Genomic DNA, 27689 nt, shown 5'->3' on the forward strand with positions numbered 1-27689 from the left:
GCTGTAGTAATTTCCCCACTGTGGGATTCTGATGTTCAAATACCAAAATCTGCCACATGAGGTCGCACATTTTTCATAATTGCACCAAATCTGCCACTCCGCGTCGCTAGTTTATCGCGATTTAAACGAATTATTTAAAAGAGAACTTAAACTATATTATTTTCTACAGCGCTGGTGATTCTGTATGACGAAAACATGCACGCGTTGCATGGCTCTGAGCGAAGTATTACGACGATTAACTCGTGGTGAAGAGACATACACCTGCGTGTCCATCACGTTGCTCACGTAAAACGTGTAACATACATATATAGTCCAATGGTCACGTGCTTGCATACATCAGTGATCGTTATTTTATAATATAATAAAACGCAATATAATATGTTGTGTCTTTATTTCATTTCTTCCAAAAAAAATGCCTGACACGATAATGCACGACTATCATCGCGAGATTCCGCTCGTACGGCGTGCGTAGCAACCATGGTTGCCCAATTGCTCTGCCCCGCCCACCTGCGTGAGCGACGAGATCCAACCAATCAGCTTTGAGGTTTCGTCCTCTCGTCCAATAGGGACCAGCACAGGGCGAGTCCTTTCCCAAGTCTTTTCTGAGGTTCCGTGTGGAAAGTTTACCGGCTCGGGTGCAAAGTTTCAACCCGTCTGCAAACTGAAGACATGGTGTCGGGCGAGTCGCTATTTTTCGGATGATTTATTTTCTATTCGAAGTGCCGCCGCCATTCCGGGATAGCCGTAGTCTATGTGTACTGTGGGGGGCTGTACTTTCAGGAGGAGCCAGTTAGCTCGAGGTGTTAGCTCAAGGCGTAAGCTCGGAGTTCATTCTAGCTAGGTAGCTAGCTCGAGCAAGCTAGTGAATTTTTTTTATTTGGTTCATTTGTTGTTTTTCCCCCCATTTGAATAACACCACGAGCAGAATGGCATGTGCGCCCAACCGAGTCCGTCTGCTCTGCATGCTGTCGCTGACGTTCGCTTTTTTCATTGTGGAGGTGGTGGTGAGCCGGATCACCGCGTCCCTCTCGATGCTGTCCGACTCCTTTCACATGCTGTCAGACGTCATCGCTCTCATTGTGGCTCTGGTCGCGGTGCGTTTCGCCGAGAAGACCCAAGCGACCGACAAGAACACGTTCGGCTGGATTCGGGCCGAGGTGATGGGAGCGCTGGTCAACGCCGTGTTCCTCACCGCGTTGTGTTGCACCATCGTGCTGGAGGCGATCGAGCGCTTCACCGAGGCCCGTGAGATCAAGCAGCCGCGGGTGCTCGCCGGGGTGGGCTTAGCGGGGCTAGTGGTCAACTTGCTCGGGCTCTGTTTGTTCCACGGCCACGCCGGGGGTGGACACGGACACTCGCATGGAGGGAAGAAGGGCAAAGGGGCCAAGTCTCACCGGGCCGGTAACGGGACTCCCGGAGAGACGAACAATTTGGTGGGGAACCACAGTAGCTCCACGGATGCCTGTCAAACCGGTAAGTGAAATACCGACTTTTTGTTAGTCAGGACCACCTCTGTCAAATACATAATTACAATATGATTTAAAAAACGGTCACAATTTTAGGTTGATCGTCTGCTTTTCCGTCGGCAGCCAGTAGGGGGCGAAATTTTTAAGACATTGCTATCTTTTTAATTGAGATTGTAATTTAAACTTCAACCAGACGAGTGTGAGCAATAATGACAATATATAGTCATATATATCGTTTTTATGTCCCATATTGGGAGCCTTTTACTGTGCGAGTTGCTTGTTCTGTAGCCACAAAGGGACATAAGTCTTCTTGTGCCGGTCCCAAGCCCGGAAAAATACAGAGGGTTGTGTCAGGAAGGGCATCCGACGTTAAAGCTTGGCCAAAACAAACATGCGGATCAAACCTCTAAAGATGGAGGACACTGATTTGCTGTGGCGACCCCGTCAAGGGAAAAGCCGAAAGGAAAAGAAGAAGTCGTATTTTATACATTAAAAATATAATAAATCAGTGAACAATGCAAGAGATATAAAAATGTGAGTACCATTTCCATGCTGTTTGTCTGGTCAAGCCGACTCATATTCTGGTCATTGTGTTTATTATTTTGCTTTATGTTGACTATTACGTGAAGCGCTTTGTTGCAGCTATATAAATTTCGATATCTTGTATTGTATTTTTTGAAAACCTTTTCAAGACAGCCTATACTCCAAGCCGTCTTCATAGTCAGCAGTCCACATTGCGTAACAGTGCAATCTATTTCCTCTTCGCCTATTCAGAAACAAGCAGTCACATGAAAATTGGACGTCATTTGGTTTCAAGGCATATGTCATTCTCACTTGCTTGGGCCCTGAAGGGTTAAAATCATTCCCAAGGCGCAGGGTTCCCCCCCATCCTGTGACTGTAGAGTGACCTTGAGAGTTTTGAAAGGCGCTTAGAAATTAAATGTATTATTATTATTATTATTATTATTATTATTATTATTATTATTATTATTATTCCATGACATTTTCAATAAATGGAATGAAGAGAGCTCGCACCCCTCCTCCACACCCCCCTGGTCACATTTACTGAACTTTACGTCGTCAATGTAATGGTGGAGTCGACGGCCAAAAGTACAGCATTAGCCACTGATGATGAACGAGTCGCCATTGTCTCAGGGGATTGAGGCAAATCATTTTCTTCCCCTTGTGCACACACCCGAATCAATGATTGCGTTTTGCTCAATTTGAAATGAAAACTGTACAGTGATACCTTGGCTTACAAACTTAATTGGTTCCCGGACAGAGTGTGTAAGGTGAAAAGTGTGTATCCCAAAAATAGGAAACCAGTAAAATGAGAATAATCCGTTCCAGGTCCCCATAAAACATAATTTTCTGCTTTCTAATTTTGTAAGCCTGAAAACTACACAAAATGTACCTTATTTTATGTATAATAAATGTGCTATACTATTATGATTAAAGAAATAAACTGTACTGTATAATACATTTGTTTTATTTACCTTTGTGATGGTCGTTGATGGCTTGATGGAATGGAGTGGCCGGTTTCATCACCATTAAACACTTGATGAGGAACGTAACCTTCTTCTTTCACCATCTTGTGGCAAATAATCCCTTGTAGGTGCTTTCTCTGTGATAATTTTATCTAGTTCCTCATCAATTGTGTTCTGTTTAGCTGGGTTGATAGCTTTTTGCATCAAGTGTACAGATGGCTTGTGCGGGTTGTTTGTGGAGCCTGATTGATGGGATATTTTAACCTTTCAGTCTACACTTTGCCTTTGAACTGTCAAAGTTGAAACTCTCTTACTGTCGTCTGCCTGTCTCTTTAATATTTAAACGACCCCCCCCCCCTCACTGCTGCGTTCTTGACCAATCACGTGGCTTTAACCGAAGACTAGGGGCGGGGAATAGAGGACAAAAACAGTCAGCTGCCATTTTGTTGTTAGAAGAACGGGCTCATTCGCGAACGACACATCACTCATTGAGACAGCTCCGTGTACGAAAAAAGTTCGTATGCCAAGGTAAAATTATCCTAAATGTAACGTTCGTAAACCGAAGAGTTCGTAAGCCAAGGGGTTTGTAAACCGATATATCACTGTAATTAAATTCAGCGCTAAACAGTCATGGAAGCCATTGCATCCTTTGATTTCTCCCTATATGCGCTTTTGTCCGCAGACGTCAGCCCGAAAGAGAGCTCCGAGGTGCAGATCAACGGCGGCGCTCCGTACGAGGACGCGGACAATGACCACAATTCGTCGTCGCAGCTCAACATGCGCGGCGTCTTCCTCCACGTGCTGGGCGACGCCCTGGGCTCCGTCATCGTCGTGATCAACGCCCTCATTTTCATCTTTGTTTGGCAGCCCTGCAACGACGACGAAGTCTGCGTCAACCCATGCGTGGAAAACCACGCCGCCGACCACTACCGTGACAACCACACCCTGGTGGACCCACAGGGCCTCGGCGCCAACGCGGCGGGCCCCTGTTGGGTGCTCTACCTCGACCCCACGCTCTGCCTCATCATGGTCTGCATCCTTCTGTACACCACATACCCGCTCCTGAAGGAGTCCGCCCTGATTTTGCTGCAGACGGTCCCCAAGCAGATCAACATCCACCGCCTCAACGAGCGCCTGCTGAACCTGGACGGCGTCCTGGCCATCCACGAGCTGCACGTGTGGCAGCTGGCGGGCAGCCGCATCATCGCCACGGCGCACATCAAATGCCACGACCCCACGTCCTACATGGAAGTAGCCAAGCGCATCAAGGACTTTTTTCACAACGAAGGCATCCACGCCACCACCATCCAACCCGAGTTTGTCACCTTCAGTTCCGAGTCGCAGGACTCACTGTGCGAGCTCTCGTGTCGGACTCAATGCGCCCCCAAGCTGTGCTGCGGCACCGCCGACAAGCAGAACCCCACCGGAGACAAGAAAGTAACCGGTGACCAAAGGGCCATCGGAGAGAGCCCCGATCTGGCTTCCGTGTCTCTGGTGGACCCGCAGGTCATCGTCACCTCGGAGGTGGAGTCGTCTCTGTGAGGGGGGGGGGGGGGGGGGGGGGACTGGACTAACTGCTGTCGATTAAGATTAGAAAATTGTCTCTGTGGTTACCGCCGAAGCCGTTTTTTGTTTTCATCGCATACCTCCATCTGTGTATCTCTTTTTAGTTTGACCTAAAATGAAAAAAATAAAATGACTGAAGAATTTTGTTTTTAAACACAAACAAAAAGTTACCAAATATATTTTCCTGAATTGAAAAATAGGCCATAGCATTGATCTTGATTTATTTTTATTTATTTTTTAATTTAACCAGCCCCCGAACTGCTAAGAATGAACCGCTGTAAAGGCACTTGAACTTGTTCGGTGACACAATCTATCAAATAAGCCACATCATAACACGGATGATTCATTAAATGTTGTGTCTGTAATTTATATTAAAAAAAAAGTTATATTGCTCATTATGGAAATTATTTATTCGGCTAATCAATTTATATTTAACCCTCATGTTAAAAAAATATGCTGATTATGTTGTGGGTCATTTTTACCCCGTATGTAAAAATCCACACAAAACAGTCAAATAATAGGTGACATCAGCAACAAATGTTTCTGACTCAATGTTATAAACATACTTGAAAAGAGAGATAGCATGTTTTCTATCCCATTTGGGATATTTTAGAACTGTTTTGAAGAAAAGAAAACGAAAGGATAAAAGTTAGTGAGTTAAAGCGTTTTGTAAGCTGGGGTATCACTGTACGAGCTATCTATTTGCTATCTATTCAAACCTCTACAGATGGAGGACACATTTGCTGTGGCGACCCCTTGAAGGAAAAAGCAAAAAGGAAAAAATCTATTAGCTATATAGCTAGCTTGCTAGCTAGCTATCTATTGGTTATTAGTTAGCTAGCTAACGTTCTATCTATTTGAGTTACTTCCGGGTTGAGTGAATGCTGGCGTGTGTGGCTGCCGCTGCTCACCCACAGAAAAACTGATCCTGTGACTGTAAAGTGACCTTTAGAGTTTTGAAAGGCGCTTATAAATGAAATGGATTATTATTATTATTATTATTATTATTATTTACTCAACACAAAAAATGGAAAGGGGTAAAATGGACCCATTAAAATAATATGAGGGTTAATTCTGTTGAGGAAAAATTAAGGATTGATCTAGTCTTATTCCAACCGAATTCCCGAGTCGCATCCGTAAACAATCCAATATTTACAACCAAGCTTAGTGCTTTTTCCTCTTCTTTTTAAAAAATTTCCAAGCCAAAAATATAAAAATGGAAAAATTAGTGACTTTGTCCCATGGTGTTTCTGTGCCAAAGCTCCTCAGGACCTCCAAATGTCCTTTCGCGGCTACTATGTGTGTGTGTGTGTGTGTGTGTGTGTGTTCTCCTTATCACCATGACCCCCAAAAATTGAGTATTGTATTTCTTAATGAAGTATTTAAGTTATTAGAAAGAATCTATTCCTCTCAGTAGCTGCTGCTTCTATTGTCTTTCTTCGGCCCGCCATCTATGCTGTTTGTTAGATTTTTGGCCTCTTCGGACCTCGTAGCCTGGCAATAGCGTAAACGGCGACGGCGTCCCCATTTCAATGGGAGTTTTAATTCCTCCCGTTGCTAAGAAACGAGGCCCGCAATGTCGCCGGCGGTTGTTTGGTGGCGTGCCCGCTGTCCAAACTTGACACTTGGTCCTCTGAGTCAACAGCGTCTAAAACGTTAGCATCCTCACCACCGTCATTGTGAATTCAACATGCAGTTCTTATGTTTGCTACTTTGGACGGCTGAGCAAAGAAGTTCTTATAGTGGCCTTGAAATTGTCTAAACGCGGAAAAAAAAACTTTATTTGTCACTTAACAAGGTGCAATTGAGAATCCCCTCGTCTGATTCTATGTATATGCAATGTAAACAAACGTGCTGGGAAATGTATTTGGATGTGTTTCTTCATTTTTATAACGTGCAGTCACTTCTACTCTGTGTCTTTCGGGCACGTTTTTGTGGCTTGATGTGATTATTTTTTTTTAGGATATGAAATGAAACGTGAGCTGATGTTTTTTTTTTTATATGCATCTACTGTTTCTGTACACTGTGTCATCCTGATACAAAAAATATATATGGCTGTTTGGTACAGTTACACTTAAAACGTCTCTCTTGTTCTTTTTGTACAGGGTGACTCAAAAATATGCATACCCATCTGTGTAATCTCTGTTGTACAGGAGTGGTCCATCTAGTGGTCCAAAAGCCATCTAGCTAGCTAGCTAATAGATAACCAAGAGACAGCTAGCTAGTTTATAGATAGCAAATATATAGCTAGCTTGATAGCCAGCTAGCTAGCGATGAAAAGGTTTCTTCAGCCATCATCTGTACTTCTTTGAAGGTGTCGGACGTTTCACTTCTTATCCAGTGAACAATTTTTTTTGTAAAGAGCAATACATTGGGGAGACTAAACACATTCTCAAAAAAAAAAAGACTATCAACATCGCAGAGATAATACTAGTGGGCTTCAATCTGCGGTGAGGTTAAAATCTTAGCGAAATAAAATTGTTTGAAAGGGGAGTAAAACAAGCTATTTTCATAAAACAGCAAAACCCTTCACTAAATCACCATGGCGGGGTGAGGTTTAATTGGGATCGTTCGTACAACAGACTTCTTAGGCAACATAGGCTTGGTTATGCTGATGAGGTGATTCCAGAACAAATGGGACAATAACGCTAGTTGTAGACCAGCAGTCCAGTCAGGACAATAGAAGTAATCAGTGTAGCCGCAGGGAGTAGTCCTCTGCTCCCCCCAAGCTGAGAGCAGGGACCAATCATAGCAGAGTCTGGCACCACCACGTCTGGACAGTAGGGATATATATCGGGCCAAAACTACCAGTATAAGACTTTAGTTCGCTGACGAAGCCTCTTGGATAAGAAGCGAAACGTCCGACACCTTCAAAGAAGTACAGATGACGGCTGAAGAAACCTTTTCATCGCTAGCTAGCTGGCTATCAAGCTAGCTATATATTTGCTATCTATAAACTAGCTAGCTGGCTCTTGGTTATCTATTAGCTAGCTAGCTAGATGGCTGTTGGTTATCTATTAGCTAGCTAGCTAATTTAGTTATTACGGGTTGAGTGAATGCTGGCGCATGTGGCTGCTGATGCTCCCCCGCAGAAAAACTTATCCTGTGACTGTAAAGTGACCATGAGAGTTTTGAAAGGCGCTTAGAAATGAAATGTATTATTTTTTTTTTTATTGTTAATTGTTATTATTATTACAGGTTTGCTTGCAACAAAATGGTGGACATTTGGAACACATTGGGAAAACCATAAATTGACTAAAAATTGACAGAAATTGCTGAAACTCTAGTGAATGGTCTCCCATAAACTGAATAATGTGTGGTTGTAATTTGAAAGAAATAGCTTTTTAATCAAAAACACAATTTAAATTTTCATGGGTACGCATCTTTTTGGGTCACCCTGTATCTAGTCGACTTGGGGTGGTCGTGAAATGTGGACTGGATCCGATAAAAAAAAGGCAATAAAAAAAAACATTCCATCTCTTTATTATAAACTAAACATTATTTCAAATATGGCTGCGGTTGCTGACCATACGATGGTCGGTCATGGGGTCTTACATAAGAGGCAGACGCGAGGAGGTTAGCGAAGGGTCAGTCAGTGCAAAGTCAACATGCACCCACAGGGCTCCACGCGGCATTCCTGTTGCGCTGCTGCGATGCATTCGTTTCATGTGGTCTTTGTGTGCGCTCTGAGTTCACACCGGGTGTTCTTTGCACCTTGCCTGTTGGCAATTGCGGATGTGTGCAACACTAAAAAGTGAGTCAGCGTGTTTTTGTTTAACCCAGTTGACTTCTGAGTACAACATCAGCAACAAGAACAGAAACCACCACATATGCTTCTAACACATGATCTAGAGGTTTATAAAATCCGACATAAAATTTAAAAGCTATTAAAATGAAGAGATCATCATTTGGAATCCGTGATTGTGGATTAAAAATGTTGAGTGTGACAGCCCTGTCCTATCCCACACTATGATTTTTTTTTAAATCTGACCACATGACCTCCATCAAGGAGCTTTTTAGCCAAGGGGGAGGCTAAGCCGGCTGGAATGTTCACCCATGACAATGGTGACTAGTTTGGTTCGCTGAAAAAAAATATGAGATGACTTCATTTTTGAATTCAGGCCTGTCTGGGTACCCCGGATTGATGGATTGGGACACTATGACAAATTTAAAGGACAACCGACGCCTCCGAATTTGTAAAATCACTTCAAATGACTGTTACTGAGCATATTTTACAAAGATTCCACCGTATATAGCTATATTTTACGTTTTAAGACTCGCGCTGAATATTCAGGAAGTCTTGTTTTCGAGTTGGTGACGATTCTGACAGAGAAAGCGACACACAATGCATTTTGGGTACTTTGTTTGGTCTGAAAACTTTGTGTTGATGGCAAAATTAGAAGGAAAACACATAAATAACGCAATGGTGAATCGTGGTGTGTTGCACCAAGACTACTGTTTGATACTAGTTGACACAAATTCCTAGCAGACAAATCAGCCCATTTCCAACAGAGCTTGGGCGCCATCTTCTGCATTTTCTGCGACGCTACATTGGAGTCCAGACACCTCAAAATGATACGGAAGGACTTCTTTAATCGATTGCAAACATTTATGCTTTCCTCTTCAGAACTATTTCAATCATATTCATAATTAGATGAGTAAAAAGATAGCATCTTCTCCGAATCGGAAGCCATTGTTTTGATTCTAGAGCAAGGCAAGACATCCTGGCGTGACGTCACGAACAACGGGGCGGGACCTTCTGAAACTCGCCATCTCCGAGGTTATTTTGAAGTCGTTTTTGGACACTTTAAGTCATTTTTAATTGGGGTTTTGCATTTGACTAAAAATATCAGCCTGCGTGTTTTGGGTATTTTAGATGCTATAAAACGTTTTTCGGATGTCAGTTAGGAAACAAAAAAAATGGTGTCGGTTGTCCTTTAAGGCTTCATGAACACCATCATGGCAACACAGAAGGCCCAGTTTTGAAAAGCGCAACTCGTCACTGTGTAAATATCAAGCTACGATTGTTGCTTTTGGAACTTTGACCCCTTACATAGAAAATGAAAACTATCTTAAAAGTCTGCGGATAAGATAAGCGTAGAAAGGAAAGTTGATGTGTCACGGCGTGCACAGACAATAATTGGATTGGATTGGCCTTTATTAGAGTAGGAGTGGAGAAATGTATATTTCACAGCAGCAAAGTTATGGAAAGAAGAGGAAAGGAAAGGAAGAAGTAGAAAAACAAAATACAGGAGCTGCTGGAAAGGCAGCCATTCTCGCGGCGCCATTTTGAAGTCAAAAGAACAAAATAATAATAATATGACAATACAAAGACACTCAATCTTCAGCCCTTTCTGCACCCTCTATGTTTCATGAAGCAGTTCTACATAAAACATGAAATAATCAAAACGTCATTTTCACCAATTGATCAAGAACGTCACGGTGAAATGTGCATGTCTGCTACAAGCAAAATGTTGAAAACAAACACGGCGCTGTACCAACCATTGACAAAAAGATTGTCTTACATCTCCTATCCCACGTAAATCCGCTTCAATTCCAATCCGCGGCCGTTCCGCATCGGCACTCTGCGCTCGCGCTCCTTTCTTCTCATCGCGGGCTCCTCAAGCCATGCTCTATGTAATGTTTGTATCTAAATTACCTGAGGTTGTGAATGAAGAATGGGTTAAACGTTTTGATCACAGGGCTGAGTGATCCAATCCAGCAATAATTAATAACACCCTAATAATAAAAAAAACACTCTCAGGATATCAAGTCTATATGATGGACAACCTCTCTTCCTTCACTGTGCAAACGATTTGTGTACGTGGAGGCGCACGGGGGCTGTTATCAGTCAGGTGAGCAGCAGCAGAAGAAAAGACAGCGGATAGCTAAGCATGGTCAGCTGACGATCACATTTTAGAAGTAAGACATGTCTGAACATGATGACGAAGGCTGACGAAGCCTCTTGGATAGGAGGCGAAACGTCCGAAACCTTCAAAATTGTACAGATGACGGCTGAAGAAACCTTCTCATCGATAGAAGGGAATGGAGATGCTTTTCAATGTATTAAATAGATATATATTGCAAGGAACCACATTTCTAACGCAGACACTACACTGAAATGTGACCAATAAAGTGTTGTCATGGTGTTGTGGGGGCTGGGTGTCTTGTTACAGATTAACTCATTCACTGCCAGATGTGCAAAAAAAGCTGTCCACTCCAGTGCCTGTGGTTTTTTTTTGTCATTGTCACTCCAATTCCAGGACCTACAGAATATTGAGTTTTAGGACTACATAAACATACAATGCGGTGGAAGAAACCTTAGACTCTTTTCCTTCATTAAAGAGTTAATTCCTAAATTATATGGTAGTTATATAAATTTATATAAAAAAAGTTATATGTGGAGTTATATCAACTTGAAATGAGGGCGGCTGTCCAAAACAATGCTGTACTTTACATACATGTACATATTGATTTATAGAGCACTTTTTTATCATCATAATTCATTTCGTTTATAAATGGCTTTCAAAACTTTAAAAGTCACATGATACGTTTTTCTGTGGGTGAGCAGCGGCAGCCACGCGCGGCAGCGTTCACTCAACCTGGAAGTAACTCAAATAAAAGGCTAGCTAATTAGCTAATAGATAGCTAATTGATAGCTAGCTAGATAGCTATCAATTTGATATCTATTAGCTATATGGCTGGCTTGCTAGCTATCTAGCTAGCTATCTAATTGCTATCTATTAGTTTGCTGGCTATCTAGCTATCTATGTATTAGCTGTCTGGTTAGATAGCTAGCTATACAACTAATAGATAGCCAGCTATCCAGCTAATAATAATAATAATAATAATAATAATAATAATAATAATAATAATAATACATTTTATTCATAAGCGCCTTACAAAACTCTCAAGGTCACTTTACAGTCACAGGATAAGTTTTTCTGCGGGTGAGCAGCAGCAGCCACACGCGCCAGCGTTCACTCAACCCGTAAGTAACTCAAATAGATAGAAAGCGAGCTAGCTAGCCAATCATTAGCCAACAGATACCTAGCTAGATAGCCAGTCAGCTAGATAGCCAATCTGTGAATAGCGAGCTAGCTAGATAGCTGGCCAGCCAGATAGCTAATATTATTAGTAGATAGCAAATAGATAGCTAGCTAGATAGCTAGCTAGATAGTTTCTTTAACAACAGCTGAAGCTGGAACAAAGCGCTAACATGGAAAAAAAGGGAAATGCTGCTCCTTTGTAGAAGGGAAAAAACATTGCCAGAGGCCATGGCCAGCGCTTTATTGGCACCCAAACAAGAATAAACAAAACCCGAACAAATTCGGGAATGGCGTTGTACATCATATTTTCAATTAATGACTACAGTCGTGAATGGCAGTGAATGACTTAAAATTAGATCATGAAACATTCAAAGAAGGTCATATTAAATTGACTGAAAAGGTGGTAGTGGCAATGATTTGTTTGTGACCAAGAGGGGGCGCTGTAGGCGCCAAGCCTGCAAATCCACACCTGTTGGTGGTTTGATAATTAGTTTCAATGACTCCTCGCCCAATCACTCAGTGCCTGCTCATTGTTTCTCCTCTTAGTTTGCTATCATTTTGTTTTCAGGACGTTTGTTTGTTTTGCATCAACGTTTTATGAATACACATACTATTATGTGAAGTCCTCCCTGCTCCTTCTGCCTGTTTTTTTGGGGGGGAGTTCCTTCAAAGCATCCCCCTCGTAACAGGTAGTGTGTTTTTCTTTCACCTAAATGGCAAAGTATGTATTTAAGCCTTTGGCTTTAACCTAGTTATGTGTGTTCTAATATCAAACCAAATTCCATATGAAATGTGAACCAAGTCATGCTAGCATATAGCAGTATGAAATGCTACGTGGCATTTTCTGACCATTTATGTTTGTGAGCTTTGTGAATATTGAGCTGTGAGTGTCGGAACGGCAGAGGCCTCAGTCCACAGTGCTTATTTGGCTTTTCTATTCAAAATGGGAAACTGGACAAAGGCCAATTGAAAAGTGGACGTCAGCACATCTGTGTTTTCTTTTCTCTCTGTGCTCATGTGATTAGCCAGCGCTTCCTTCCGTGTCAGCCTTGAAATGAAGCATGTGAATGTCAATGTGAAACTTGATGGCGCTGAGGATTTGATAATAATATGACCTGCATGGCAAATTGATTATTTAACAAGACAGATAAGGTGACGATCGTGTCAGTTGACACACTTGGCGTCCAATCCAATTGATTTTAAGGTAAAAGGCGGAGCATTGAATGATTGGCAGTGGGTTGACTATCAGGCCAGGGGGTACCCAACCAATTGGGATTGATGCTAACAATTCTAAAAAAGATAAGGAGTCTTGAAAATAGATGGAAGAAGGCATAAAAAAATATTGTGATGAATCTCTTGAGTCCATATTTTCCCTGCTGTGTAGCCCGAGTACAGAATGTATGATATGGAGCATCTCTATTTGTTCAACAGGCGTGGCAGAATTTTGCTTATTTGAGTGAGTTTGCTCTGTTTGTTTTCAAAGTGGAAAGTTGACAACACACCCAAAGACACTCCTGTTTCTGTTTGATTCCATACAAGCTATCTAAATGTAAAAATAAAGAATGATCATCATAACTGGTGAAAATGGAACTGTCGCCGTTTGGAATTGAAGCGGATTTACGTGGGATGGGAGATGTGAGACAATTTCTTTTCATCAATGGATGCTAAAGCTTCGTGTTTGCTTTCAAAATTTAGCTTATAGCAGACGTGCACATTTCACCGTGACGTCCCTTGTCAACTGGTGAAAAGGACGCTTTGATCATCTCCTCTTTCATTTCGAACTGCTTCATACAAGAAAGAGGGTGCAGAAAGTGTTTAACTCATTCACTGCTATTCCTGAATTTAGTCAGGAATTGAACATATGACGTAGAGCGCCATTCCCAAATTAATTCAGTTTTTTTTCTTACTTAGGTGCCGATAAAGCGGTAACTAGATATCTGGCAATGTTTTTACCTTTTTTCACCATGTTAGCGCTTTGTTAAGCTTTAGCTGTTGTTAAAAGTCTATGTAAACCAATATGTGTGCATAGCATTGTATTTTGGACATTTGCCCTCATTTCAAGCTCATATAACTACAGAACCATATACTTTAGGAATTTACTCTTTATTTTCTAATTAAAGACGAGAGTCTAAGGTTTCTTATGCTGCATTGAATGTTTATGTAGTCCTAAAATTCAATATTCTGTGGGTCCTGGAATTCGATTGACAATGACAAACACCCTGGCACTGGAGTGGACACAGTTTTGTACATCGTCTGGCAGTGAATGAGTTAAGATTGAATGACTGTCTTTTGTGTTGGGTCACATTATTTATTTTGTTTATTGTTGTTGTTTGACTTCAAGATGGCGCCGCGAGAGTAGCTGCCTTTACAGCAGATCCTATATTTTGTTTTTCTACCTTTCACTTCACTTCACCACTTCACTTCCATCCATATCGTTGCTGCTGTGAAATGTACATTTCTCCACTGAGAAACTATTAAAGGCTAATCCAATCCAATCATCATGATGGATGTCCCCATAATGGCACCAATTTAGCAGTAGTATTTGCTATCCATTAGCTAGCTAGCTAGCTATTAGCTGTCTAGCTGACTGTAAAATGGCGAGCTGTCGAATCTGGCTATCTATATTCGCTATTTATTTGCTACTAATTGGCTAGCTAGCTGTTAGCTATATAGCTGACTGTGAGCTGTCTGCCTGGCTAGCTATTAGCTATTTATTTTGTTTTTCTACTTCTTCCTTTCTTTTACTCTTCCTTTCATAACTCTGTTGCTGTGAAATGTAAATGTATCCACTGCGAGACTAATAAAAACTAATCCAAGCCAATCCCCCCCCCAAAAAATGAATTAACTACTGTACTGTGCTTCTCTTTTTGTGCAAATGGGAACACCGCCCTGTAGTGGACGGTTTTAGGAGTCGCACTTGTTCACATGGTGGCATTATAAATCGTTTAATGGGAGCAAAAAATGATTTGTAAAATCCCACTCCCTCACAACACATCCCATTTTAATGCCCAGTACTTTTTGCACTCCGTTTTTAAAGATACTCTATTTATTTATTCTTATAAGTCGAACAATATATATTCTCTAACTTTATGCTTTTAGTCCCTGACAAGCGGAGCACATTGTGGCCGGTTGAGAGAATCACTTTAAAGGATTAGGGACGCTCATGTCGGGTTACTTGGGAGCAGCTTACTTTCCCATCTGTTACCTCCATGATGAGGAGACATCGTCTTGTTTGGAAAAGACTGCTGGTTTGATTAGACTTTTCTTACCATAGGTATTTTATCACTTCTGTGGCCAACAACCTGCCGGCAACACTGCGTTACTTTGTTTGGTGTGTATTTTTATTATTATTTATGACTGGGTTTTATGAATTTATCTAGAAAATCTAACAACTTAATTTTATTAAGATCAATCGCAAAATTGTGTGTGTGTGTGTGTGTGTGTGTGTGTGTGTGTGTGTGTGTGTGTGTGTGTGTGTGTGTGTGTGTGTGTGTGTGTGTGTGTGTGTGTGTGTGTGTGTGTGTGTGTGTGTGTGTGTGTGTGTGTGTGTAACTGTATGTGTGTATGCCTGTGTGTGCGTATGTATATATGTGTGTGTGTGTATGTATGTGTATGTATGTATTTGTTTCTTTATTTCTTTACAACATTGCATCACTTTGCTTGGTGTGTATTTTTAATTTATTATTGGGTTTTATTAATTTACCGAGAAAATCTAACAACTTCATTTTAATAAGATCAATTGCAAATTTGTGTGTGTGTGCTTGTATCTGTATGTATGTGTGTATGCCTGTGTGTGTATATATATGTGTGTGTGTGTGTATGTACTGTCTGTGTATGTATGTATATTTATTTCTTTACAACATTGCACCACTTTGCTTGGTGTGTATTTTTAATTTATTACTGGGTTTTATTTATCGAGAAACTAACAACCTCATTTTAATAAGATCAATCGCAAAATTGTGTGTGTGTGTGTATGTATGTATATTTATTTATTTACAACATTGCATCACTTTGTTTGGTGTGTATTTTTAATTTATTATTAGGTTTTATTAATTTATCTAGAAAAGCTAACATTCTCATTTTAAGATCAAAAGCAAAATTGTGTACGTGTGTGTATTTGTGTATGTGTGTGTGTGTGTGTGTGTGTGTGTGTGTGTGTGTGTGTGTGTGTGTGTGTGTGTGTGTGTGTGTGTGTGTGTGTGTGTGTGTGTGTGTGTGTGTGTGTGTGTGTGTGTACGTATGTGTGTGTGTATGTATATTTATTTATTTTTATTTCCAACACTGCATCAATTCGTTCGGTGGTATTTGTAATTAATTATTGGGTTTTATTAATTTATCTAGAAAATCTAGCAACCTGATTTTAATAAGATCAATTGCAAAATTGTGTGTGTGTGTGTGTGTGTGTGTGTGTGTGTGTGTGTGTGTGTGTGTGTGTGTGTGTGTGTGTGTGTGTGTATCTGTATGTATGCGTGTATACGTGTATGTGTATATTTATTTATTTGTGTATTTGTTCATTTATTCGTGTATTTATTAATTAGATTTGATCTTAGATTATCCCCCTCGTGCTTTCTCCTATCTTTGTGACTGCTTTATTTCCTGTATATGATAGTTGTCCATGTTAAGCACTTTGTCCCAGCTGCAGCTGTTGTTAAAGTGCTATATAAATCAATATGTATTGTATTGTAACTCCCTTTCCGATCTGAAGTTAGAATGGGGGTTGGAGGGGAACTGAGCAGCACAAGTAATGTACATGCAGAAGTATTTCAAAAAAATATATATTTTTTTACCTGATTCTACTGATTCTATTCTACTGCAAATGTTGGAGTGATTCAACAGAGTTGACAGTTCATATTGCAGTGTTGAGTGTGCGCTTACGCCACCCACACCAAGCTAAAGCGGTGACGTTGCTGCATCGTCGAGCAATCTCATAACGGGGCCTTCTACGGGTCAGAGAAAGACATTACCCGAACTGGGGTGGGGGCTCATTGGCATACACGCGACCTCATCCACATATTTGATGAAACACTACAACATCCTTTGAATTGTACTCCTTTGAAATCTCTTTGTCCCCCTTTATCTGCCTCTTCATCGCTCTCCCTCTCAGCTGATGGAGGTTGTTGTGGACAAATAGGCTTAGGCTAGTTACTATAGCAACTGAGAATTTCAGGTGTGGGTGGCGGGGGTTGCGGGGAGATCAAGGGAAATAAGCACTTGATCATCAGGGGCCTCAATCTCCCGCTGGAGATGCTGGAGCCCTGCGATCTAGTGGCAGGCCAACTGAGGCTCCAGGGAGAAAAAGGGTGAGGAAGAGGAGAAGGATGAGGAGGAGGGATACACACAGATGAAAATAATGGAGAGAATGCTTCCATAACGTATCTGCTCGGCTTTTCACAACATTGGATTGAAGCTTACGCTCACAATTTGTTTTAATTGTGTTTTGAGCAGGGTCATCTAAAAAAAAACTTCCCACAGAATTCAACAGGTAAGACAAACTTCCTTTTTTTAATTGATTAAATGAATTCATGCAGGGAATGTAACCACTTCAAAATAAAATGGGCACTTTTTGAAAGGTTAAAAATGCTAAATGTCATTTGATTGTGGGAATAACTGTCAAATATTCCTCGGTCAAATCGGGATCATTCACTCGTATCGGTGTGTGAAATATTGATTATATAAATAGAATGTAGTAATCCAAATACATTTTATATGGATTTTTTTTAGTTGAACTCATTGATGGTGTGAACGGATTAACTCCAGATTAAAGAGAGGACGGTTACAAAACAATGTGGCAACCTTGCCTGTGCGGTAAACATCCGCTGCTAAAAAATCTGCATTCGCAAACAATTTTGACGCTGTAGATACAAACACTCCCCTACTCACATTTTGAGTTACGAACGACTGTACATACGAACATTTTTGTAGTAACATTTGTAGTATTCTCTCCAGTTGTACATGTACATATCTTTATAGAGCATGTGCAGTGATACATCAGCTTACAAACTTAATTGGTTCCCAGAAAGTGTGTGTGTAAGGCGAAAAGTTCGTCCGCCAAATATTTTTTTCCCATAAGAAATCATTAAAAATGAGAATAATCCGTTCTCAGGTCCCCATTTAGGTCCCCATTTAGACCTGTTAGAAAAACAATTTTTCTACTAAATAAGCCTTAAAACTACACAAAATATACCTTATTTTGTATGTAATAAACATGATATTGGATTGTAATTAAAGAAATAAACTGTACTATATAATAAAGTCGTTTTATTTACCTTTGTGATGGTTGTTGATGTAGTTGCCTCTTGATGATAGCTGAGTGAAGTTGCCATGGTTTCTCTGCTAGAATACCCTCTCACACTGTCCCCTGCTAGCTGCTTTTTGTGAATCAAAATCAACGTTTTTTAACCTCTTCTATTGCCTGAGACCATTGCTTAGACAAAACAGAAACACCCTTAGCCACACATAGAACTGGTCGACTTTGTGTACTGATACTGGAACGCTAAGTCACACAAACGCACACCTCGTTTGTGTTTTTGAATGATCTCCATCTTCTGCTCGGTCGTAATTTTCTTTTGTGTCCTCTTCGGCTTAACACTAGCCTGTGGTGGGGTCATTTTCAGTCCCAAAAAAGCAAAAGTATACACTCGATAACAAACCATGTCTGCACTGAAAGAAAGTAGGTGTGGAAAACTAGTCCGCAGGCCACCGTGGCGCTGTGTGGTTTGGTTCGGCCGCCGAAAACTAGTTCGTATGCCAAGATTATATTCTCGCGAATTTAATCTTCGTAAGGCAAAAAGTTTGTGAGCTAAAGCGTTCGTAAAGCTGAGGTATGACTGTGATTTTCCAATAGACTGCATTTGATTAGATGCAGTCTGTAAATACAGGTTACTTATACAAGCCTTAAACATACTTGTATAAAGAAGCCTTAAATATACATTCCATACAAAATATAGCACTGAAGCAACTAATGAACAAATTCATCTTATGAACGGCGAATAACAAAATATATATATTTCATCGTGATATACAGAGTGAGGGAATCCGGTCAAGGAGGACTGCGCCATGGCCTCCTGGTTCAGCTGGAACGAGCCTCACCAGCGCATCCCACGCAGGAATCCGGTTGACGTGGTCACTGAGACGCTGATGGTGGAGCTGAGCTGGCAGCTGAAAGAAGCGGAGAGGCAGCAGAGGGACAGGGAAAGCGAGTACCGGCGCCTCAAAACCGGGGTGGACTACAGTTGGTTGGCCAGCGTGCCTCGACCGTCCTACAACATCAGCACCGGGGAGAGGTTGGGCTTGGAGGACCTCTGCTCCAAGGTGCCGCCGTCTTGCTGTGGACTGATCATACTCAAGTAAGAGCACGCCACTGAATAACTATTGACCACCTGCCCTGACCCCCCTCTGTCACTATAAATACCAGTTCCCATCATGCATTGAGCTATAATAATAATAATAATAATAATAATAATACATTTGATTTATAAGGGCCTTTCAAAACTCTCAAGGTCACGGCCAAAAATACTGAAAAACAATCTGCATCCGTTCCACATGATGAATAACAATAGAAAGTGACAAAAGAAAACACATAAAAACAACAAAAAAAAGCAAGGCTCTTAAGAGTACTAGCGGACAACTGCCTACTGGGGCACCATCTTGGACTTCTATTCACGTTCAAGTGCATTCAACATGTTTTTATTCCAATGTTGTCCTAAGAGTCTGAGTCAATGAATCCAATGTGGTCTAATCCCCTAGGGCACAGGTGTCAAAGTCAAGGCCTGCGGGCCAAATCCGGCCCGCCACATGTTTTTTTTCGGCCCGTGAAAGCAAATCAAACTTGTTAAATTCCATGATGATTGCTAAAATCTGAGCCAAAATTTCATATTTTTGGATGTCAACCACAATAAAAGTCATTATTCTTGACTTCAGATTTGAAAACGAGTTATTCATTAATTTTCTGTGTGCTCTATATGTAATATTTGAAGGGATTTAAATATTCTAATGGGTTCCCCAAATTCATAACGGCCCTCGAGAGGAAACCATAACTACAATGTGGCCCGCGGCAAAAAATGATTTTGACACCCCTGCCCTAGGGGAATTTGTTTGTGCATCTGTTCCCACCCTTTAAGGTCTCAAGTGCCTTGTTAGCACTCGCGAGGTGCTATAAATTAAATAACATCTAACATAAAATAACTGATCTCTTCTCTCGGTTGAGCACAGGTTCCGTGACATCATTCGAGCTAGCGAGCCAGAAGTGCACGAGGTGTCGGGCCTCTTCCGTTCGGTCCTCCTGGAGGCTGTGGAGCAACTGAAGGAGGAGCGGGATGATCAGCGGCTCGCCCGTCAGTGGAGCAATAAACGCGCCAAGAGTTTGTCCCTGGTGAACTTCAGGTCCCGCATCAAGATTAACCCGTTTGGAAGCGCGGCGGGCCTGATTTCAGGCGAGGGGGGCCGTTTGAGTGACCTGAAGACAGTGTCGGAGGATGTGGAAAGGGGGAGTGAGAGGGAGGAGAGGGTATGGAGCATGCCAGACTTCAGATACAAAGGAACAAGCAGTGATAAACTTTTCTAAAGGTACAAAGAAGGACCAAGATGTGGAGATGGAGGATTTGAGTCACGTGACTGGACTCAAGTAAGACTCAAGTCTTCGGTTTTACAACAAAGATGATGTGACTTGTTAAGTCTTATTTACTTAGAAAAATTCACATTTTACTGATGTTTTTTAATGTATTTATTTTTTTATAAAGGCCACACACAAGCAGCCCAGTAACATATGACAACACAGTGTTTAACTCATTCACTGGCAGACATTGTGTAAAAATGTGTCCACACCAGTGCCAGGGTTATGGTCATTTTCACTCAAATTGCAGGACTCGCAGAATATTGAGTTTTAGGACTACGTAAACATTCAATTCAGCGTAAGAAACCTTCGACTCTCTTCTTTTAACAATAAAAGAGTTAATTCCTAAGTTATATAGGTCTGGAAATATCTGAGCTTGAAATCTTGAAATATCTGAGCGGCTGTACAAAAGGCAAATGCTGCCCCCTTGTGGGAGAGAGTGATAAAATGGATAGAAAACAGTCAAATTTGGACTTGTTTCAACTTTAATAGTCCAAAAGCAGAGTGTAGACTGCAAGGTTAAAATATCCCATCAATCAGGATGAAACCGGCCACTCCATTACATCAAGCCATCAACGACCATCACAAAGGTAAATAAAACGACTTTATTATACAGTACAGTTAATTTCTTTTATTATAATACCATCGCACATTTGCAAAATAAGGTATATTTTGTGTAGTTTAAGGCTTAGAAAATTAGAAAGTAGAACATTGTTTTATGGGGACCTGGGAATTGATTATTCTCATTTAAATGGTTTCCTATGGGAAATTAGTTTTTGGGATACACACTTCAGAATCAGAATCAGAATACCTTTATTCGTCCCGCAATGGGGAAATTTGCAGTCCACAGCAGCAATTGAAGAGGGATGGGGTTGGGGTGGGAGTGAAAGGATAGAAAACAAGATATTCTAAGCATAACAAAATAAAAATGTCAACTGTATACTGTGCAAATGTAGATGTGCAAAAACCGTTCTATAAACAAGACTGTACATAGTGCAGAATCAAGAGATGCATTAAGATATATTGCAACAACCCATATTTACAAGTGTCCAGTTTTTTTTTTTTTTTGTTTTGTTTTTTTTCACATGTGATCATTGGGAATTGTGAAGCCTGACAGCAGTCGGTAGGAACGAGCGGCGGTACCTCTCCTTCTTGCAGCGCGGGTGTAATAGTCTCTGGCTAAAGGAGCTACCCAGAGCTGTCAGGATGGGCAGGAGGGGGTGGGAGGGGCTGTCCGTCATAGCTTTTAGTTTAGCTAGCGTCCGTCTGTTGCCCACCTCCTCAAGAGAGTCCAGCGAGCAGCCCACGACAGAACTGGCCCGCTTGACAAAGCGCTCCAGTCTTTTTCTGTCCCGGGTGGTGATGCTGCCTGACCAGCAGACAATGCCATAGTGGATGGCTGATGCCACCACAGAGTCATAGAAAGTCTTTAGGAGTGACCCCTGAACTCCAAAAGACCTCAGTTTCCTGAGGAGGAAGAGGCGACTCTGTCCCTTTTTGATTAGGGCATCCGTGTTTGTTGTCCAGTCCAGTTTATTGTTGAGAGTAACACCCAGGTACTTGTAGGAGGTCACCCTCTCAATGTCCGAACCCTGGATGTTCAATGGTGCAGGTGACGATTGTTTCCTGCAGAAATCCACCACCAGCTCCTTGGTTTTGCCAGTGTTGATCTGGAGGTGATTCTGCTGGCACCAGTCCACAAAGTCCTTTGTCAGTCCCCTGTACTCCCTATCGTCTCCCTCTGTAATGAGGCCGACAATAGCTGAGTCGTCAGAGAACTTCTGAAGGTGGCAGGTTGGGGTGTTGTAGTTGAAGTCCGAGGTGTAGAGGGTGAAGAGGAATGGAGCCAGGACTGTTCCCTGCGGCGCTCCGGTGCTGCAGAGAAGCCTGTCCGACTCACAGTTCTTTACCCTCACGTACTGTGGCCTGTTTGTGAGGTAGTCTGTAATCCAGGATGTGAGGTGATGGTCGACTCCGGCATGCTGCAGCTTGTCCCCCAGTAGACTGGGCTGGATGGTGTTGAAGGCACTGGGCTGGACTGACACTTATCGCCTTACACACTCTGTCTGGGAACCAATTAAGTTTGTAAACCAAGGTATCACTGTAATTCTATTCCCAAAATATTGTTAAACACACAAAATGTGAATCCCATTCCAAACAAACCCGGACTGCCTGGGTTTTTCATAATTTGCACGCTGTTGCTGTATATTCTTTGTTTAAACAGGAAATAATCCCGCCGCCCCCGTCGTAGAAGATGACTCACCCTTCGCTCTCTTTCACAGCACACAATGACCATGCAGCAGCACTCTTCCACACAAGGTCAGCCAACTAAAAAGCTTCTCTACTTTCTCTTGACAAGCGCACGGCTGCTCCAAACTAAAGCGAATAAAATACAACGGAAGAACAGCGACAACACATTTGATTGGTTTATTCTTCCATGAATGCGGCGAAAATGACAAAGGGGCTATTTTTTATTAACGGGCTGGGAAAAAAATGCGATTGAGGCGTTTCAAGTACGTGACAGTCACTACAAAAACGTTTGAATCCATACAGACGAAAGACCACGGTCAAATGGAGCTTAAAGGACAACCGATGCCTCCGGACAAGTTGTCAATAATTTGTAAAATCACTTCAAATGACTTCTACTGAGTGTATTTTACGTTTTAAGACTCGCGCCGAATATTCAGGAAGTCTTGTTTTCGAGTTGGTGATGATTCCTGATGTGACATCACATCAGGAACGCCCCTGACTGAGAAAGCGACACACAATGCATTTTGCGGTACTTTGTTTGGTCTGAAAACTTTGTTGATGGCAAAATTAGAAGGAAAACACATAAATAACGCGATGGTGAATCGTTGTGTGTTGCACCAAGACTACTATTTGATACTAGTTGACACAAATTCCCCGCAGACAAATCAGTCAATTTCCAACAGAGCCTGGGCGCCATTTTGTGCATTTTCTGGGACGCTACATTGGAGTACTGACGGCTCGAATTGATATGGGCGGACTTCTTTAATCGATTGCAAACATTTATGCTTTACTCGTCAGAACTAATTGAATCATATTCATAACTGGATGAGTTATGAATATGAGTTATGATTCTCCGAATCTGAAGCCATTGTTTTGATTCTCGAGCAAGGCAAGACGTCTTGGCGTGACGTCATGAACAAGGGGGCGGGACCTTCTGAACCTGGCCACTTCCGGTTTCAAATTGAAGTACTTTTTAGACACTTTAAGTCATTTTTATTGGTGTTTTGCATTTGACTAAAAATATCATACTGCGTGTTTTGGGTAATTTAGATGCTAGAAAAACGTTTTTCTGATGTCAGTTAGGAAACAAAACATGGTGTCGGTTGTCCTTTAAATAAGTAGCGATGGCAGAATAAACCATTATTGGCATACTGTACTGTAGACAGCCAATGGCCACTTTATTTGGCACATCTATACTGCAAACCATAAAAAACAAAAACAAAAATATACATAAATGAATATTCAGTGACAAATTAAAATGGAGCTTTTTTTTTTTACTATTGCAGAGCATTTTATGGGTGGTAGTGGATTCAATTGACATAGTGCTGGCGCACCTGAAGTTCATAACGGCCATATAACAGACAATATCAAACATATCAAATGACCCCACTCGGCAACTTGATCTGAATTCAGTCATAGTACCAACTCACTGTGTAGCGTCTTGTCCTCCTTTAAGCTGGGTTACACACATTCCATTATTTGGCACTCTATTTAGAATGTTACCCGTTTTTTTCCAGATGAATTCTGGAATGTGACTTTTTTTTGTTGCTTTAGTTGCATATTGGTGATTGTTTGTACAATTCATTCACCACAACAAAATTGAAAACGTGAATAGTTCCAAGTTAAAATAAGCTTCTACTTCTCATCGCGGGCTTGAAAAGCAATAAAAACAAAGGAGCGCCAATGCATAAGTGGAATTGTCGCGGCTTGGAATTGAAGCGGATTTACGTGGAACAGGAGATGTGAGACAATATCTTTTTGTCAATGGATGCTATAGCTTTGTGTTTGCTTTCAACATTTAGCTTGTAGCAGACGTGCACATTTCACCATGACGTCTGTGATCCACTGGTGAAAAGGACGCTTGGATCCTCTCCTCTTTCATCTACAAATGATTCATGTAACAAAGAGGGTGCAGAAAGTGCTTCACTCACTGCCAGACGTGCAAAAAAACATGTTCACTCCAGTGCCAGGGTTTTTGTCATTTTCACTCGAATTGCAGGAACCACAGAATATTGAGTTTAAGGACTGCATCAGCATTCAATACAGTATTAGAAACCATATTGGTTTATATCGCGCTTTACCAAAAGCCGAAGCTGGAATAAAGCGCTATCATGGGAAAAAATGGAAATGCTGCCCCCTTGTGTAAAAGAAATAACATTGCCAGAGGCCATGGCCAGCGCTTTCTCGGCACCCAGGCATGAAAAAAAAAAAAAAAAACACGAACAAATTCCGGAATGGCGACCCGTCATGTCTTCAATTCTAGAATAAATTTGGGAATGGCAGTAAATGAGTTAAAATTGAATGACTGTGTTGTATCACATTATTTGTTTGTTTTTTGTTTTTTTTTTTTACTTCAAGATGGCGCCGCGAGAGTGACTGCCTTTACAGAAGCTCCTGTATTTTGTTTTTCTACTTCTTCCTTTCCTTTTCTCTTACTTTCATCACTTGTAAAATGTACATTTTGCCACTGCGAGACGAATAAAGGCTAATCCAATCAAAGTCAATACTGTACTGTACAGTGATATCTTGGTTTACGAACGTTAAATTTATGAAAATTTTACCTTGGCATACAAACTATTGTTCGGGATACACACAGAGCTGTCACAATGAGTGATGTCATTTTCAAACGAGCCTGTTCTCCGAAAAGAAAATGGCAGCCGTCTGTTTTTCTCCTCTATTCCCCGCCCCCGGTCTTTGGTTAAAGCCACATGATTGGTCAAGAACACAGCAGTGAGGGGAGGTGGTTTAAACATCAAAGAGAAAACAGTGAAATTTGGACTCGTTTCAACTTTGATAGTTCAAAGGCAGAGTGTAGACTGCAAGGTTAAAATTCCCCATCAATCAGGCTCCGCGAATAACCCGCACAAGCCATCTGTACACTTGATGCAAAAAGCTATTAACCCAGCTAAACACAATTGATGAGGAACAAGATCACATTATCGCAGAGAAAGCAGCAACAAGGGATAATTCCTCAAGATGGTGAAAGAAGGTTACGTTCCTCATCAGGTCTTTAATGCTGATGAAACCGGCCACTCCATTCCACCAAGCCAACGAGTTTATTTCTTTAATTATAATACCATAGCACATTTATTATACATAAAATAAGGTCTATTTTGTGTAGTTTTAAGGCTTAGAAAATTAGAAACTAGAAAATTATGTTTTATGGGGAACGGATTATTCTCATTTTAATGGTTTCCTATAAGAAATTAATTTTTGGAATACAGACTTTTCGCCTTACACACTCTGTCTGGGAACAAATTAAGTTCGTAAGCCAATGTATCACTGTGCTTCATTTCTTCTTCATCTGCATTGAGGCGCCTCATTCGGGTCAGTCCTGGTACTACAAATGAAATTTAATTCCATGATAACAGCCCAGTTTCTATTTATTCCACTACAGCTCTTTAAAGTTCCTCTGCACCGTGATGCCACTTACAGGTCAGTCTTGGTATTATGACGGACAACAAGGGCATTGGGGTACCCCGCTTGAAGGTGTGCAGCGCTCTGGTTTGAGATAAGCCTTTATTTACATTTCTTCCACTTGCTTGTAGTTTCCTGAGGTCTGCTGCTGTGTCCACTCAGGGGAATCACAAGGTAGAGTTCAAAAATTCCAGAAGTTCGGCTCGATTTTTGTCTCGCTGTGGTAGAAATACATCAAACGTGATTGGTAAACATGTAATTAACCGGTCTGGTGATGAGATTGACATACCTGTTTGTCCTTTTTGGATTTCTTGACTTTCATTTTGATCTTCTTTCCTGAAATCATGCTGTACTTTCCGCCTTTCTTCTTTTCCTTCAAGTACTGAGGAGAAAAATGAGTGGTGAGATCGGACACATGGTGCCTGTTTCAAGACTACACGGGAAGGTGAGGGCAAATCTCCACTTGGAGTGAGATTTGGATGCGCACGTCTCACTATCAACATCGGTTAATAATAACAATCATAATAATAATACATTTCATTTTAAGCGCCTTTCAAAGCTCTCAAGGACACTTTACAGTCACAGACAAGCATAGGTACTATAATATATACAATACAATCACAAATTGTAACATTGTGCACATCTTGTATTTTTTTTTGTTTCGCCTTAACTCATTCACTGCCATTCACAAATTTATTCTGCAATTGAAAATGTGACAGAGCGCCATTACGAAATTTATCCGGGTTTTGTTTTTTTCTTTATTTGGGTGCAGATAAAGGGCTGGCCATGGCCTCTGTCAATATTTTTTTCTTTCCACAAGGGGGCAGCATTTCCCTTTTGTCCATGTTAGCGCTTTGTTCCAGCTTCAGCTGTTGTTAAAGCGCTATATAACCAATGTACAGTATGTATTGTATTTTGTACAGCGGCCCTCATTTCCCGCGCATATAACTCCAGACCCATATAATTTAGGAATTAACTTTTTTTTCCTCATGAAAGAAGAGAGTCAAAAGTTTCTTATGCAGCATTGAATGTTTATGTAGTCCGAGAACTCATTATTCGGTGGGTCCTGGAATTCGAGTGACAATGACAAAAACCCTGGCACTAGAGTGGACACATTTTTGCACGTCTGGCAGTGAATGAGTGAACAGTCGAATTTTGTGAACAGGATGTAACGCAATCCATTTTTGATGATCTATTTAATCCAGCAACAAAGTTAAAAAAAAGGTGTATTAACAACCTTGGATATCTGAACAGGTCCAGAGTTTTCTTCCCTGCTTTTGGCTTTCTTTTCCTTTTTATGTTTGTGCCGTTTCTCTTTCTTCCCCTTCTGCTACGCATAAAAAAAATAACACGTTTTCCAAAGATTATTTGACAATTTATGAATCACCACCTCCACAAGACAGACAAATACCTTTTTGGGTTTGTCCCTTTTCCTTTTCTTTGATTGCTTTCTGGATTTACTTCTGGAGTCTGGAAAGAAATCGATGGCCGTGTTTATCGAGTGGACAATCAAATTTAGTGCGTGCGATTTTAAACTCACCGCTGCTTCTGGAGCTACTCCGGCTGCTGGATGAGTGTGATGAGGCCGGTGAAGAAGAAGACGACGCTGAGGATGAACTTGATGACGAACTGGATGACGATGATGAGGAAGATCGACTCCGGCTGCGTTTACGCTTTTTTTTTTCTCTACCTGCATAAACAGAATATTGGGAGTCAACCTGCGTATGCCATGTAAACACACTGCATGTAGAGTATTAATCCCAATAAATCTACTTAAATCGTTATTGTTTATTTTGTTTTAGGATCTTTAGGAACTCAAGTGACACCTTGACTCTGATTGCTT

At 41.3% G+C, this 27689-nt stretch overlaps 3 protein-coding genes across 5 annotated transcripts; 2 read left to right on the forward strand and 1 right to left on the reverse strand.

Moving 5' to 3' along the window:
• Nucleotides 1–603: 603 nt before the first annotated feature.
• Nucleotides 604–6599, forward strand: slc30a1a (solute carrier family 30 member 1a). The gene is made up of 2 exons (XM_089021483.1): nucleotides 604–1473; nucleotides 3636–6599. Exons 1-2 carry the CDS (start codon nucleotides 927–929, stop codon nucleotides 4493–4495), a joined length of 1407 nt encoding a protein of 468 aa, XP_088877609.1. The 5' UTR covers nucleotides 604–926; the 3' UTR covers nucleotides 4496–6599.
• Nucleotides 6600–14730: 8131 nt separating this feature from the next.
• rd3 (retinal degeneration 3, GUCY2D regulator) lies at nucleotides 14731–25864 on the forward strand. Of its 3 annotated transcripts, XR_016118497.1 has the most exons (5): nucleotides 16842–17050; nucleotides 18593–18914; nucleotides 19780–20191; nucleotides 22404–22498; nucleotides 25827–25864. XR_016118497.1 is itself a non-coding variant. In XM_089022287.1 (4 exons), the coding sequence occupies exons 3-4, from the start codon at nucleotides 18625–18627 to the stop codon at nucleotides 20129–20131; spliced, it is 642 nt and encodes a 213-aa protein (XP_088878413.1). In that variant the 5' UTR covers nucleotides 14731–14899; nucleotides 17014–17050; nucleotides 18593–18624; the 3' UTR covers nucleotides 20132–23259. The 3 variants fall into 3 exon arrangements, 1 of the variants encoding a protein (XP_088878413.1); XM_089022287.1 differs by lacking the exon at nucleotides 25827–25864 and adding an exon at nucleotides 14731–14899 and having other exon boundaries at nucleotides 17014–17050; nucleotides 19780–23259; XR_016118496.1 differs by lacking the exon at nucleotides 25827–25864 and having other exon boundaries at nucleotides 22404–23259.
• On the reverse strand, nucleotides 25598–27592 carry LOC148883962 (uncharacterized). The gene is made up of 6 exons (XM_089022757.1): nucleotides 27586–27592; nucleotides 27387–27536; nucleotides 27258–27316; nucleotides 27084–27176; nucleotides 26136–26228; nucleotides 25598–26064 (listed from the first exon to the last, which is right to left on the reverse strand). The coding sequence occupies exons 1-6, from the start codon at nucleotides 27590–27592 to the stop codon at nucleotides 26014–26016; spliced, it is 453 nt and encodes a 150-aa protein (XP_088878883.1). The 3' UTR covers nucleotides 25598–26013.
• Between the last annotated feature and the right edge of the window lie 97 nt (nucleotides 27593–27689).

The sequence above is a fragment of the Hippocampus bargibanti genome, linkage group LG19 (genome assembly GCF_051943395.1).
Source record: "Hippocampus bargibanti isolate YZ-2025 linkage group LG19, ASM5194339v1, whole genome shotgun sequence".
Taxonomy (NCBI): Eukaryota; Metazoa; Chordata; class Actinopteri; order Syngnathiformes; family Syngnathidae; genus Hippocampus; species Hippocampus bargibanti.

What these genes read in the sequence shown, in the direction of transcription:
- slc30a1a (XM_089021483.1), top strand. Translation starts at nt 927, where the DNA reads ATGGCATGTGCGCCCAACCGAGTCCGTCTGCTCTGCATGCTGTCGCTG. An exon ending in CACGGATGCCTGTCAAACCG is followed by an intron (nt 1,474 to 3,635) that starts GTAAGTGAAATA and finishes TTTTGTCCGCAG; the next exon opens with ACGTCAGCCCGAAAGAGAGC.
- LOC148883962 (XM_089022757.1), bottom strand. An exon ending in GACCTGTTCAGATATCCAAG is followed by an intron (nt 26,229 to 27,083) that starts GTTGTTAATACA and finishes TTTTCTCCTCAG; the next exon opens with TACTTGAAGGAAAAGAAGAA. An exon ending in AATCCAAAAAGGACAAACAG is followed by an intron (nt 26,065 to 26,135) that starts GTATGTCAATCT and finishes TTTCTACCACAG; the next exon opens with CGAGACAAAAATCGAGCCGA.
- rd3 (XM_089022287.1), top strand. Translation starts at nt 18,625, where the DNA reads ATGGCCTCCTGGTTCAGCTGGAACGAGCCTCACCAGCGCATCCCACGC. An exon ending in TGTGGACTGATCATACTCAA is followed by an intron (nt 18,915 to 19,779) that starts GTAAGAGCACGC and finishes GGTTGAGCACAG; the next exon opens with GTTCCGTGACATCATTCGAG.